General features: G+C 47.7%; 1 protein-coding gene across 4 annotated transcripts in view; it reads right to left on the bottom strand.

Moving 5' to 3' along the window:
- The window catches only part of Kcnn3 (potassium calcium-activated channel subfamily N member 3), a 146,827-nt gene that overhangs the window by 42,993 nt on the left and 87,809 nt on the right, over nucleotides 1–16,025 (bottom strand). For all 4 annotated transcript variants that reach the window (XM_052732071.1, XM_052732072.1, XM_052732073.1 and 1 more), the window contains one exon: nucleotides 14,400–14,818. In XM_052732071.1, coding sequence (XP_052588031.1) covers nucleotides 14,400–14,818 — 419 coding nt within the window. The remainder of the gene's footprint in view (nucleotides 1–14,399; nucleotides 14,819–16,025) is intronic.

Below are 16,025 nucleotides of genomic sequence, written 5' to 3'. Positions count from 1 at the left end.
CAGCTTGGGCCCAGGCTGCCTCCCTCCCGTGCGATGGTTTTCACCGTGAGCAATAAAGCTCCCATGAGGAGACGTGAGGGTTATTGCAGTCACTCACCGCAAGGACTCGGCTAGTTTACCCTGGTTACTGGGCTTGGGCAGGGGAAGCTGGAAGACTCTAAATTAAGGAATGTGAATTAATCTTCTGTTGGGAACACTGAAGTGTAGCAGAACTAGAAGCTTCTACAGACAGGGAAACAGCAGGGGTCGGTGCCAGCAGGTGTGGAGAAAGGTGAATTTGAAGGGAATTACGGACAGGAACTACAGAGCTTGAAACCCTTCATGGAAGGTTGGGTGGGGTAGGCACGGGCGTGGGGTAGCTAACAATGCTGACCTTGGAGACAACTGTGGCCCATTCGCCCATCTTCGCAAACCTACGAGTGAGCTATGAACACAAGTGATGAAATCTCCATTTCCTCAACCCCAGGAATGACCAGTGGGAGGGGCATGCATCCATAAAAAGCAGAAATACATTCTTTTTCTGCTGGCTAGAAGGAAGATGTGATGGCTGGAGCCTCAGCAGCCTTCTTGAACTGTATGAAGAAGCCACGTCTCCAGAGCAGTAGGGCAGCAAGGGAGGAGTCTCTGTCCCTGATGTTGTTGGGTGCCCATCTTGCTTGGACTGACCCTTTTCCCATTTTCTTTTGCCCAAGAAAACTTTATTATTTTGTGTAAGCTATTGTAAGTTCTTCGTCAGAGTCAAAAATCTAATATGACAGACAAAAAAAAAAAAAAGAAAACTGATAAAACTCCTGAGAAAAACAAGAGTTAAAAATAGAGAAGCAGAGAGAGTTCAGGGCAATGTGAGGGTCCGAGCACAGACCCGATGCCTGGGACACCAGTGCACGGGGACACACACGGGCACCACTCCTCACCAGGCACAGCGGTGTATTAGGATGAAAGCTCCTCTAAGTCACTCGCGCCCCTTGCTCGGCCTGCTGCCGTGGGCTCCCTTGTTCTCTGAGAGGTTTTCTTGCTCATCAGTAAGGCGCTGGTGACGGTGACAGTCGTCCCTGTGACTCAGATGGCTCCCTCACAACACTAAATGTCAGCCCTCAACACAGTGCTCAGTCCCTGTGGGGCTGAGGTGGCCCTCCCTCTACTGCAGCTGGATTTCCTGCCATGGAGTTGCGGGGGCATGGGGGTAGGGGGGTCAAGCACCTAACAGAGCAACCAAAGGTTGAACATGGAAAGGTGGGCCGAAGGCAGATTTCGTGTCTGGACTAACATCCGCTGGGAGATGGACATGGGTTTTTCTTTTTTTTTTTGTTTGGTCATGGAACTTATCCCTTCCCCTTCCTTCCCTCACCATCCAAGGATTCCCCACCTTGGAAAGCTTTGAACACGGCCTTCTGCTGGGAGCAGAGCCCTTCTCAACATACCAGAATGTCCTTAGCATTCCCTGGAAGAACAACGCAACTTCTTGACTGTGGCTGGATCCGTTCTTAGCAGAGTGAGAGGGGATCATTACCCGGGTGGTGGTGGGGGGGGGCTTGCAACCCCTTCCCTCCAGGTGTCCCCAAAGCAAACAGCTTGGAGGAAAAAAGTGTCATTGCTAAAGAGAGTCCACCTTTAGCACCACAGGCCGCCGTAGTAATTTTTGGGACAAGTACTGCTTCCCAGTACACTGATGGGGGCGGGGGGGCTCCTGCAAGGCTCACTCCTCAGGGGCTGGGTGGGGGGGCTCCTGCAAGGCTCACTCCTCAGGGTCTGGGGTGGGGGGCTCCTGCAAGTCTCATTCCTCAGGGGCTATCCTGTACCCAGAGCTCAGAGTTGCCATTGTTAGGAAATCTTCCTGATTTCCGTTTCTAGACTCTTCTAAGAGATGCCATCCCTTAACTGTAATGCAATTTATAATTAATGTGCATTTAACATAAATAAAAGTATGAAGAAAATAGCAACAAATAAACAAGTTTTGCTGTTTGAGTGTCAAAAAGTAGAAGCATACTGTGAACGGAAAAGGAAAAACACGGAAAAAATGTGAATCAGAAATAACAGAAAGAGAAACTCAGCTGTGAAAAAAGTGAGGATGGGGGAGACACAAGGCAGGCCAGAACTCTAGTGCCGCTAGGGATGTGGCCCGGGGACCGGTGGCCCAGTGCTGAAGTCACCCTGGCGGCAGCCCGCTGAACCTGGGCATGGCAGCACCCTAGAAGACTCAGGCTCAGGGGAGATTTGGGCACAGCGGCCCCTGTGGCCAGGCAGGTGCTGTTCTCACCCAGGCCGCACAGCTCGGGTGAGGGGACAGAGGACAGAGAATCACCAGCCTTACATTTCCCCACCCTCCTTGCAAGACCACTGCCTCTCTTTCTGTGATTTCTGAATGCACCCTAACTTGCAGGATTCCCGGGCCTTCCCACCAAGCAAGGCGCCAGGCAGCATCTGGGAGGCCCCCCCCCCCCACACACACACACACATACCGTGGTGTCACAAGCCCAGGACATAGCCATTCCCAGGGAGGCTCCAGCGAGAGGACCCACAAGGCTCTTACCATCCCGCCTGTCTCTAAGGCCATCGGCTGCTAGACAGGAAGGGAATCTTCCAGAAGGAACTTCAACGGCACTTTCCAGGGAAGTTAAATATGAAAACTACGCGGCCCGACCCAACCCTACTTCCCAAGCCCTGTCGATAAGACACTAGAGTTCATGCAGAGGGGACAATGAGGGGCTTGTCGAAATTGTGAAAGCCAGCCGCCTCTCTCGGTTAAAAATTCGTGTATAGTGTGGACATTGTAAACCAATTGCACTGTCTTTTCTGTCAAAGGGTTAAACAAGACAAAACATCATTTAAAAAAAAAAAACTTTTTTAACCAGTCACTTGCCAGAATTTCAAATTCCTCCAGGGTCAGCACTTCCTGAAGCTAATATATGTGCACAAGGTTGCCCCTGGTGCTCAAGATGGCATGCTGCTTATCAACACACTCTTTAGGTCGACCCGTCCACGAGACAATGTGAGGCGCCGGATCACTTTGCGTTAGGGATAAGGATGCAGACGCAGCCCCACTACCGAGTGTGTGTGCCAGCCTGCCTGCCTGCCTGCCTTGGCACATCTACACCCTCCTGAAAGACTTTGTGAGCCCAAACCCATTTCTTATACATAGACACAGTCTAGTAAAAACACAATAAATCTAACCAAAAGAAGTTCTATTACATCCCATGGAGAAAAGAGCTTGCTATTGGCATGTGTTCCCAAGCATTTCTGTGCATGTGGCTCGCCTGTAAGAGGTGGATGGTGGTGTGCTGTGTGGCGCTAGTCTGTGTTCCTTTCCCAGATCTTACATAAGACTACATTAATATAATCATTAAAAGACTGACTTTTAAACATTGTTGCCTAAGAACTCACTGTAAACATTGCTATACCCTATTTAAACATTCTTTTAAAGATTCTATTTTTATTTTACCTGTATGGGTGTTTCCTTTGCCTGTATGTAAGTACACCATGGGCATGCAGTGTCCAGAGAAGCCAGAAGAGGGCAGCGGATTCCCTGAACCGGCGTTACAGACAGTTGTCAGCAGCTGTGTGGGTGCTGGAACTAAACCCAGGTCCTCTGGAAAAGGAGCCAGTGCTCTTAACTGCTGAGCCATCTCCCCAGCCTCTTTATGTCAGCAGTTAAACCCTAGACGTTCACTTCATTTCTGATTCTTTGATGTTATAAACATCATTACATTGAAGACTTCTGATGTCAGTTTATCGTTCCATTCAAGGAACTTTCTAGGGTTAAAGCTATAAGCCTGCCAGGGCTTCCCAACAAGCTTGTTTCCAGAAAGACAGTGCTAACTCCCTGCCTGCTTTCAGGGTAGGACACAGCCTCACCCCACCATCAACAGGAAGACCTTAGCGGCACCAAGTTAGAGCTTCATGATGTGCTCCATACTGTTTTACTGGCAGAAAACTCACGACTCTCTGGTTAGTGACCAGTACACTATATACTCCACGTTGGTGACTTCCTCTAATTCTCTGCTGTGGCTGCCTTCAGTGGGGAGGTAAACTGTGACCGACGCCCAGGACCACTTTGGACAGTGAGATATTTCCCTCTTGTCATGTTGTTACAAATATTTTTCTCGAGTAACATTTGCTTTTAAATAGTTTTTTTCACTTTTGATCTATCTATATATTCATATATATATATGTATATATATGTATGTATATATATATGTATATATATGTATGTATATATATATATATATATATATACACACACACACACACACACACACAGTAGGGTGTGGTTTGCCTTCATGTATGTGTACCACTTATGTGCCTAGTGCCTATAGAGGCCAAAGGGGGCATCAGATGCCCTGGAACTGGAGTTAGAGATGGCTGTGAGCCACCATGTGGTTCCTGGGAATTGAACCCGGGTCCTCTGGAAGAGCAGCCAGTGCTCTTAACCACTAAGCCATCTCTCCAGCCCTGGCTTCTATTTTTTTAAAGGAGAGAGATCTTAAATTGTATTTATGGTGTAATCAAACGCACCTCCTTCCCTTTACGGTTCTTCTCTTCTGAGATGGTCTGTCTAACATTACTTTTCACCCCAGGATTGATTAAATATTCACTTTGATTTCTGGCTCCTGTTCATATTTCTTCTCTTCTATCTGACTCTTTAATCTACCTGGAATTTATTTTGGCGGCTGGTGAGAGGTGGCGTGCCAATTTGATATTTCATCCAAGCTTCCAATTTCCCCATGAACATTTATAGAATAATCTATTGCTTCCTAATTGGTTTTCTTCCTCCATGATTGGGTTTTCACACCAGGATGTATTTCAGGGTTCTCCATTACGATTCATTGATCTATCGCTACTGGTTTCTTTAGTAATGAGTAATGCCCAAGGGACTTAATGACTCTCTGTTTTATAATACATTTTAGTATCCATAGAGAAAGTCCCCCTATGACTTCTCTTGTGAGAGTCAAGCTGTTTTCATTTATTGATTAAAATGTCCTGTGAATCACTCGTTATTTTCCCTTAAAATTTCTAATTTTGTTTTCCAATACAGCAAAAATTGATTAAATTTGGTAACTTTCAGATTTGTAAATCCTGTTTTTAATATTCATTAGTTCCTGTTTCTTCATTATAAATTTATTCTGCTTTCCATCTAAGGTTTGTTTCATCTTCTAATTAAAATAGTTTCTTTTCCTTCTTCATCTCCTTTTCTTGGCCTTTTGAGACATGATCTTGGTATATAACCCTGGTACTCAATATGCAACCCTGGCCAAAAACTAAAGGCAATCCTCCTGCCTCAGCCTCCTGAAGCATGTACATAGACATGTACTACAATACCTGGCTTCCTTCTTCACTTTAAAAAAATATGTATTTATTTTTTTAAAAACGTATCAGTGTTTTGCCTGTGTGCATGTCAATGCACCACATGTGTGCGGTGTCCACAGAGGCCAGACGAGGGTGTCAGAGTTATGAATGATTGTGAGCTGCCATGTGGGTGCTGGGATTTGAATCTAGGATTCTGGAAGAGCAGCAAGTGCTCTTAACCACTGAGCCATCTCTCCGTCCTCCTTCACTTTTTAACAATGAAAACTGTGAAGAGTACTTTTCATTTGAGTACATAGTTCTCCATCAAAACTTTAGTATTTCAGGTTTTCTTTCTTATTTTTTTATATGTGTGTATGTATGAGTGTGCGTGGGGGGGGGGGTGCATGTGTAAATATGGAGGCCCAAAGCTGATGCTGGATGTCTTCCTCAATCCTTCTCCACCTTATATATTGAGGCAGGGTCTCTCAGTAAACTTGGAACTTGCCGTTTTGGCTCATCTGTCTAGCCAGCTTGCCGGGGAGATCCTGTCTCTACTTCCTGAGCGATGAGATTACAAGTGGGCTATCATACCCACCGGGCTTTTACATGGGTTCTGGGGATCCAACCTGGTCCTCAGCTTACATGACAAGCTTTACCACCACGCCATCGCTCCAGCCCCCAGATTTTCAACCTCATCTTTTCTTTCATCACTACTATTTTATTTTGTTTCGTGTGTATTGGTGTTTTACTTGCATGCACGGCCATGCACCGCTTGTGAGTCTGGTGCCTGCAAAAGCCAGAAGAGGAAGTCAGAGATCTTGGAACTGGAGTACTGGGAATGGAACCCCGGTTCTCTGGAAGAGCAGCCAGTGCTCTGAATTGATGAGCCACCTCTCCAGCCCCCTTTATCTAGAATGTTAAATGGCTCCTTTGAAGCACATAACAATTTGAGCTGTGCAGTCAGCCTGGCTCCGTTGCCCTCTGCTTTGCATTGACATAATAACTCTTCACTCTTACTTTTTTCTGGGTCCCTTTGCTTTAGCTTCCTCTTCTTAAAATAGCATGAAAACAGCTTTTGCTTTGAAATCTCATCAAAGTGAGGCAAACTCAACTAATGTTGATCATTATAAATTTTAGATTTGGTTCTCTCTCATTGGGTTTTGCGATTCTGCTCTTACATTTTCCGGTCCCAAGTCCTTGTTTCTTCTGTCTTAACTTAATGGGACCCAATATTTGGAAAGTGCAGTTGCTTAACCACCTCGTGACTCAGCTTCATCCTGTGTGAAATGGGAATGTCGCAGTCCCCAGGCCTCACACTGGTGAGGTACCAATTTAGGGGGTGGGGGACAGCTCATAGCTGATGCTACTGTTATCCTTATTGTACGGTTTTAAAGTCCTACTTGTGGGAGCCAGAGAGGTAGCTCAGAGGTTAAGAGCACACTGGCTGTTCTTCCAGAGGACCAGGTTTGATTCCCAGCACCCAAGAGGCAGCTCACAACTGTCTGTGACTCCGGTTCCAGTAAATCTGATGCCCTCTTCTGGCCTCCATGGACACTGCACAGACACACATAAAATAAAATTAAATAAATAAATCCTCATTTTTTTTTTTTTTTTTTTTTTTTTTTTTTTTTTTTTTTTTTTGGTTTTTCGAGACAGGGTTTCTCTGTGTAGCTTTGCGCCTTTCCTGGAACTCACTTGGTAGCCCAGGCTGGCCTCGAACTCACAGAGATCCGCCTGGCTCTGCCTCCCGAGTGCTGGGATTAAAGGCGTGCGCCACCACCGCCCGGCAAATCCTCATTTTTAAATCCTACTTGTGGTAACCTTAACGTTTAAATTATGATTTCAACTATATTTTTCTGATTACTGAGTTTAAGTGTTAGGGATTAAAATTCTCTACATCAGATGATGGATTCAACATGTTTTTAACTAAACCCCTCAAGCCCTCCCATTTTAAACTTCTAACGATTTGCAGTCCCCTAATTATTGTTGAATTACTGTTTTTATTTCATGCACCTACTCCGTAGAAACTACTTTTCCTTTGATATTAAAATTCGGTTTGGCAACCATGCACAAATGTCTTTATTTCGTTTTGTACAGTATACCTCTGTCCACCTCTCTGGCTTTCACATCAGTCTGTTATTAAGATCTTAATTGTTAGTCTTTTTTCCTTTCTTCAAATGACAGAGTGGGTCACACAACTGCAAACCCTGTCAAGATGTTCTACTGACTCTTAAAATGCAGTGGATCTGAGGAAAACACAGCTGTGTTGTTCATGGGACTCTCAGGTGGCTAACTGTATGATTTAACCCAGTTCCAGAAAAAGTAATATCTAGAGGTAGTTCCTATCGCCCTTCTGATTGGAAAGAAGGTAGTGTTTTTTATTTGCCCCGCCTGAGTATCTGTTACCCATGACAATTCTGGAAAACTTTTCTCCCTGTACATCTTTGATTATACTTTTGTCCAAACCTGGATTTGACAGCCTCCATCTCTGGGCTAATGGTCCTTTCACTCACCTCTTCTAGATTCTGAAACAACTTTGGAAACTATTTATTTGTTGTTTCTTTGTGGAGGAAGGACAAGTGCCACCGCCCATGAAGGTCAGAGGACACCTGTGAGAGCTGGTTCTCATCCCACCACATCAGTTCTGGGGCACTAACTCAGGTCACCAGGCTTGGCAGTAAGTACCCTTATCTACTCAGCCCTCTCACTGGCCCTCTGAGAAAGCTTTAACATTGGCCCTCTATATTCTACTTTTTAAAAAAAGCATCACAAATGCGGATTTTCCCCTTTAGAAAAGCAATTTTGATTTTCAGGAACTTTGAGCATGTGAACCAGATGTGTTTCTATTCCTTTTCTGCCGTCTTCCTCACACAGAGACTGTTCTTTTCTTGCACTGCAAGGCATAGCTAGTCTCCTAAGAGTGCTTCGGGTTTCCCATCATTAGCATCCTTTTGCATCCTCCTTCTTCTCCTCCGTGATGCTGCAGCAGGTCCCCGCAGGACCTGGCTGGGCAGCAGGACCACCTTGACTGACTCCTGCCTTACAGAAGACCAACTTCTCGTTTCTCCAGCTAGAGGCAAGACCAGAAGAGAGCTTCATCCAGTGCTGTGCTTTCTGGTCCATCCTCTGACTCCCTCAACCATCCATTTACAAACATTTAAAATCACAGACTTCCAACAGTAAAAAATGTTGAGCATACGCTGCTCTCCTTTATGTGTGCATGTATGTGCATATATGTACATATATATGTATGTATATACATATAATAAGTTGAACACTTGTATATTGAATACAAGCTTTGGTTATCTTCGATAAAATAGCTATGGCTAGAAGCTCTTATCATTTTCCACACAGTCCCCCATGGGATTTTTGCACCAGGTTCATACTAGAATCTGTACCCCACTGAAGGGCTCCTCACAACCTCAGTCCTGAGCCCTGCGCTTTCAAGCTCTTCTCAGCTCAGTTCAGCGTAGGGACTTCCTGGACTCCCTGCAATGAGCTTCATCCTGCAGACAAGCTCCATACTGCTCTCTTCAAGTCAAAGCCGTAGGCCCTCTGTTCCCTTCTGCTCCTGCCTCGGAGCTTCACTAGTCACTAACAGAGAACAAGAGTATAGGTTGGTCCCTCCTCCTCCTCTTCTTCCTCCTCCTTCACAGTTCTGGGGATCAACTAAGGGCCTCATGCATGCTAGGCAAGTATTTTCCCTGAGCTGTAACCCCAACCCCAGAACGGCCTGATTCTCTCTGGCTCTATAGGCCAGATCTCTAGAATCAAACTCTTCATTAAAATATCTGTATGAAAAAAATTCAGATTCACATAGTCAAAATCAAACGCCTGCTGACAGGCCTGAGACCCTGAGGCCGACAACCTGCAGGGAGTCATATAGACTGTGGAGCCTCAGAGCGGAAGAGCCCAGAGGGGTCCAGCCTTTTAAGAGGGTGGGGAGGGTTTGCTTGGAAGCAAGACACAGCCTGTGTTTGCCAGTGCTGTTGGAGGCCTTTCTGCTCCTCTCAAGGAGACAAACACACACGTGTGGGCTGCCAGAGTTGCTCAGGGTGTGCAGGGAAAGCCGACTTCCCCGGCCTGATGCCCTGGGACCTGGGGCCTCCACTGTTCCCTTTCTAATGCTGCTTGGCATTTGACAGTGTTTAATGAGGAGGTTCCTGGGGTGGCCCTGGGAGGCCTGTGGGAGGTGGGCATGCAGCCAAGAGAATCCTGGAGACTGCTGAGTGCTGCAACTGTCAGGCACTGTCAGAGGCAGTGGTGTGTAATGCCTCTCTGGGGTCCCGGCAAAACAAGCCGAGGTTGCCACCGCCCTCCCGGCAACCAGGTGTTGCTCTCCCAGCACAGGGCTCCTCTGCACCATTATTAACGCCTGTCTGCCCTTGGCAGGAGATGCAAGAACATTTATTGGCCCATAAAAGCCAACTCCAGATAGGAGAAATGACTTCTAAAACGCATCTTGCTGAAGAGGGATTTCCATAGCAACTTCAGAAGTGTGTGCATACAGCTAGAGACAAGTTCAGCTGACAGAAGCCACCTGGACCATATGCAAACCATGGTCTGGGTGGCAGCAGCCAAAACAGGTTCTAGAACCCGTCGTGGTGCTTAATGCCCTCGACAAGTCACTTACCCTCTCTAACCAAAGGTGACAGAGTCACCATCAGATCAAACTGAGAGGCATCAAGGCCATCTTTCCCATATCCCTCTCCCACTCTGGTCCAACTCTCCAGTCTCCCTGTCTCAATGTCTCAGCCAGTCATTCTTATGGTTTGACCTTGGGAAGCACAGGGTCACCTACAGCTCTGAAAGGAACTGGTTGGCCATTGTAAGAGAGTTCTGCCTGATTACATGAGTTCTGTGCATGCTTTCACGGCCCTATAGATCAGACTCTGGGCAAGAGTCAAAGATCATGACATGTAGGGACAGAAATTTGGGGATGGGGGGGGCTCTCAGGATCAACACGAGAAGCAGGGCACAGGCTAGGCGGGGTGCAATGGTAACAGAAACCCCAGGTGATCCCTTAGGGACCCCTAGATGGCCCTAGAGAGTTATGCTCTAGGAGGTAAAGGGCTCTGTAAACTCCCCTGACAGTCAGTGGGTTCCTGCCACCCCTGAGTAAGGGGTGTGACCCTGAGTCAGGCAGCTCCCTTGAGAGATGGCATTTTCACAGCCAGGTGAAGGCGGCGAGTGCCCCAGTCAACAGAGGATGGAGCACGGGCACTCTAATATCCAATGCACACACACAGGCACACACAAATGTACGTGCACACCCACACACGTACCCATGAGCACGCCCAGTACACACACACACACACACACACACACACACACACACACACAGTTGCACAGGCATACATGCATGTATGCACACACATGCGGACTTCACTGGACATGAAGTCGGCCCTGGAAATGGCACGGCAGAGTGATCGAGGACACTGACATCAGAGAAGACCAAACAGCAAGTCTGGCATTTTTTTGTGTCACCACAGTGGCCCTCAGACCTCAGGCTGGGGGAATGACTAGGACAGTCTGGAGCACAATTTCCTGTCCCTGCGGGATCCAGCCTGGGTTGACAAGATAAATTTGAAGTTTGGGGCAGAAATCAGGCTTGCATTCTCGCTGCACACTTGGGAGCCCTGTGACCTCAAACCAGCTACTTTCCAGCAGCCAACCCCAACGTGAGGACAGTCAGGGCTCCTCGGGTCTGGGTTAGGCTGGGATATCATGGAGCGTGAGATACAGAGCCAGCAGAGGAGAAGCAGGAGCCAGGGCACTGCCCCTGTGCTGGGTACCACACATCTAACCCACCCCAAAGCCTGTGATCACAAAGCCTATTCCTAGAGGCCAGGCTACGGCAGGGGCTGCCTCCCTTTGTTTCCTGGATCTTCAGCTGGGGCTCTTGAGCCACGCCTGCGGAGAAGCAGCTGGGAATTCCGTAGCAGCACAGGCTAACCTAGCTCGACAATGGCTGCTCTTGTTTAGCCTGGGCTAACTCAGGCTAACCCAGCCTCGTGCATCTTGATGCAAGCAAACCTTGTCTAACCAGACTAACCCAACCCGGACCTGGGAGCTTTGGAGGGTATTAAATAGCAACTATGATGCAAAGACTTCTGAAAATGAATAAATAAGTTGCCATACTTGTGACAGTTTCAATAAGCAATGCAGCTCCCTGGTAGGTATCTGGTTGTTATGTTCAGGCTGTCTGTTCGTCTGAAATGCATGCCAGACAAGGGGCACAAACATGGAAAACCTGAAGTGCCCCCAAGGGCTATACAAATTCAATTATCACTGTTGGCAATCTTGGCCTCTGAAGATTAGAAAGGAAAGCAGGATGAGTATCAGTGGGCATTTGGTAGGAGTCTGTCTCTTCTGGTTATAAAGAAGGCAACCACCAAGTCCCTGAGTTACCCGGGACTGTGCGATGCATGCCATTAACTGACTGCCATCGCATGGCAAGGTACAGCTTGCAAGGGTGGCTTTGCTTGACTTAAACAATAACTCCATGCAGTAGGCGTCATTCTCCTTCATTCATTGTTGAAGCTCAGGGAGGCAGAGGGACTGGTATTCCTCAGCAGAGAGTCCCACGTGACAGCCAGCATGGTGGCACACACCTGTCATCCCGGCAGGAGGAAGCAGGAGGAGGGAATATGGAAACAGAGGGGTCACAAGTTCAAGGCCAGCCTGGACCACCCTGTCTCAAATAAACAACACAACAGTCTCATGAGGGGTTTGGGGTTGGAAGCAGACAGAGCACTCCTTTCCCTGTCACGGGAATGTATTTGCCAGAGAAGGTTCCAGAGGAAATGTTTAGTATGGATCCCTGCTTGGAGAAGAAGCTCAGCTGCTGAGCTAGGGTAGGGCTTTAGAGAGCCGAGTGGTGTGGCTTTGTGGCTTTGGGCTCTCTAGCAGAGTCCCCCAAAATGGACAGTCACAGCCTCGTTCTCAGAGGCTGCCCCTCTCATTCTAAGGACCATGTTCTGGGCAGCACAACGTCTCAGTCTGAAATCTGAAAGCCATACTCAGAGACTGAACACCCCAAAGACAGTGGGAAATTTAGTTCATGGCTCCCATGTGAGCCTACTCAAGCTAACTCTGCTAGAGTTCTCTGTCCTGTTTTATATCTGCTCAGATGTGGGCACATGGAAGAGCTGCCAGCCAGCCGTAAGTACTGATGTATTAAGGACAGCTACCGGGGTCTGTGTAAGCAGCACGGATTTTCTCCGTGCCTTCCCACACAGAGAAGCTCTCTACCCCTGGAGCATGGCTTTATTCCATTTCAAGTACCCCCAGGAGCATGGCTTTATTCCATTTCAAGTGACTTTTACTTTAAAATGAGGAAGCTACAGCTTCTCGGGCAGACTCCAGAGCCCTTGCCTAGATTTGGACTCTGTATGTGAGATATGATTAGAATGAGATACGGCGTCAGCTTGAGAAAGACAGGTGTCTCCAACAGGGCCTGAGGGGTGGAGGAGGGAGGTAGTATCGGTCCTAATGGGGAGCCACAGGGGTGACTGTTCTGAGAACTGGCTGGTCACTACAGAGCCCTGGGTCTCAGGGAGGCCACAGTTCCTTCCCGACGTCCTTGGTCTGAATCACCAGCCCCCTAAAAATCTTTCCTGAATCTATTTCACCAGCATCATGATTCTCCAACTTTAAAGTGCATATGAATCATGGTGAGAAGCTTCTAGAAGGCCAGTGCTGAGTCAGTAATTCTGGGGTTAAGGCCTTGTATTCTAACAAGCCCCCCAATGAGGCCGATACTGTCAATTTGTGGACCGAACCTTGAGCAGAGACGTATTAGTAGTGATGTGTGATTGAAAAAAAAAAAAAAAAGATCTGTGGGCAAAATAATTGTGGTGATATATTGTGTGGTGATCAGAGAAGCAGAGCAAGCCACAGCCACCACCTCTTACCTCAACAACTCCTCAGCCTGAAAGAGTCTCTAGCTGAAAGCAAAGCTTCTACCGAAAAGCCTTTAGTTCCTGTCTGCTGTGGGATGGTCTGTATGTCAAATGTGTTACTGATTGGTCAATAAATAAATCACTGATTGGCCCGTGGCCAGGCAGGAAGTATAGGCGGGACAAGGAGGAGAATAGAGCTGGGAAGTGGAAGGCTGAGTCGGGGAGACACTGCCAGCCGCCATGATGACAAGTCGCATGTGAAGATGCCGGTAAGCCACGAGCCATGTGGCAAGGTATAGATTAATGGAAATGGATTAATTTAAGCTGTAAGAACAGTTAGCAAGAAACCTGCCACGGCCATACAGTTTGTAACCAATATAAGTCTCTGTGTTTACTTGGTCGGGTCTGAATGGTTGTGGGACTGGCGGGTGGCAGAGATTTATCCTGACTGTGGGCCAGGCAGGTAAACTCTAGCTACACCTGTCTCCTCATGCCTTATATATCTTTCTCACTTCCTGGGATTAAAGGTGTGTATGCTTCCCAAGCAAAGACATGAGATCTCAAGTGCTGGGATTAAAGGTGTGTGCCACCACTGCCTGGCTCTGTTTCTCTCCTAGACTGAGTCAATCTCATGTAGTCCAGGGTGGCTTTAAACTCACACAGATCCAGATCCATCTGAATCTCTGCCTCTGCCTCCCGAGTGCTAAGATTAAAGGTGTGTGCCACCACTCCTTGGCCTCTATGTTTAATCTAGTGACTTGTTCTATTCTCTGATCTTCAGGCAAGTTTTATTAGGGTACACAATATATCACCACAAATAATTATATGAGGAAATTTGAACTAAACAAAAATGAACAGGCTTCATTACATTGCAGGACTTCTTAGAGCTTTTTAAACATCAGCAAGCATCATTAATCTCCAAGAGGAGAGCATGAAAAACCTTGTAAATTGGTAATACTTCTGGTGAAGATATAACCAGAAGGCCTTGACACACTGCTCTAAAAGAAAGAACAAAAGTCAGTTCTGTGTATTTTTCCAGCTTACCTGGGTTCCAGTGTTCCAACATCCTAAGCCAGCTCTGCCCTCTTCTCATTCCTATTTCCTCCTTTGAAGTATGTGAGAACATTCCTGCCTCCTCCATCAGCCCTTAGACCTGGACCTCCCTGCCCCTCCTCCCTTCCCTGTTCCGAGTTCAGAGGCCCCCTGGAATACCTTTCACAGACTCGCACGGTCCAGGCGGCGATGATCCACAGAGAGATGCTGAACACCAGCAGCACCGTGCCAGGGCAGATGGTCATGAGTGTCTTCATGACGAATCTGGTGTTGAAATTGATCTTGTTGAGGGCCCCAATGCTTCGGGATGAGGCATCAGTGAAGAGTTTGCTGTGTAGCAGCATGACTCGGGCGATCAGGTACAGGCGCAGGAACATGGGGATGGACAGGATGATGTCCACATCAGCCTCTGCCCGAGAAGGGGTATAGGAGAAGGCCAGGCGTGCGGTCCAGAAGAACTTGTACTCTCCAGGAATGGGGTGGATGGCACACACCAGCATCTCCAGGCTGATGTAGAGGATGCGCTCGTAGGTCATGGCTATCCGCCAGTCATCTGCACCATTGTCGATCACAAAGAGCTGGAGGAGCAGAGAGTGCGTTAGTGTGGCCAGGACAGGTGAGCAGGAATGTCCCAGAAGACGCTAATGGGGGTTCCATTAGCCTGAACACCTCGGGGCAGGCTGGACTTCCAGCTGTGGTGAGTGCCCCAGTAGAGAGTGGAGACCTGCCTGGGTCGGCTGGATATCTTGGCTAAGACGCCCACTCTCAGCACCTTGCACTCCTCCTCTGGAAGTTGCTTCCTAGGATACCATCATGTCTGTCTGCCTGTCTGTCTGTCTGTTTCAGACAAGGTCTCACCCTGTAGCCAGCTAGCCTCAAACTCATGGAAATCCTCCTGCCTCAACCTTTCCATTGCTGGGATTACAATAAGCCAGCATGACAAGCTGGATATTGAGATTTATAATCAGAAACAATACATTTGGTCTTCAACTTGGCTGAGGCACGAGCTACTAAAACCCCAGGAGAGGACTGGGGTGCAGCAGAGCATGCACAAGACACTGGGTTTGATCCCCAGCAACACACACACACCACCACCACCACCACCACCACCACCACCACATGCATATAGACACATATGTACACATCACACACATACACATACACACACACACACACACACAAATACAAACACACACAACACACACACCCCATACCCCACACACAATGAGCTTTAAAAATAATGAGTCTTTGGGGGCGCTATTATGTTTTGTTTTGTTTTGTTTTGAGACAGGATTTCACTGTGTAGCTCTGGCAGTCCTGAGTTTTGTTATGTGGACTAGGCTGGCCTTGAACTCACAGAGATATACTTGCTTCTGCCTCTCCTAAGTGCTGGGTTAAAGGTGTTTACACCTGTCTATATTATTTAGTGCTGGAGTTGAAGCCCAGGGCTTCACACAGTGTTGTTTGTCACTAAGCCCCGTCGCCAGCACAGTCAAAATCTCCTGAATGCCTGTGTCATGACTGAATGACCATGCTGTGATTGCTTGGGGAGCACTGGCCAACGTTGGGATGGGAGCTAGGAAGAGAATGGCTATCAGTCCCACCCTCCCCAGGGTGGCATCAGTGGCAAAAGATTTCATCAAGTGTGCCACACAGTGAGCTTCTGCAAAACCCAAGGCCAAGGTTTGGAGAGTTCTAGATAGCGGGACACACGGAGGTACCTGGAAGGCGGCACGCCCATAGAAGCCCCAGGGGCTCCGTGCGCTTCCCACTCTCCTGCCCTGG

Source organism: Peromyscus californicus, unplaced genomic scaffold (genome assembly GCF_007827085.1).
Source record: "Peromyscus californicus insignis strain IS unplaced genomic scaffold, ASM782708v3 Scaffold_9__1_contigs__length_137607984, whole genome shotgun sequence".
Classification (NCBI taxonomy): domain Eukaryota; kingdom Metazoa; phylum Chordata; class Mammalia; order Rodentia; family Cricetidae; genus Peromyscus; species Peromyscus californicus.
The sequence above is the reverse complement of the archived record's forward strand: the minus strand, read 5'-3'. Positions and strand labels throughout refer to the sequence as shown.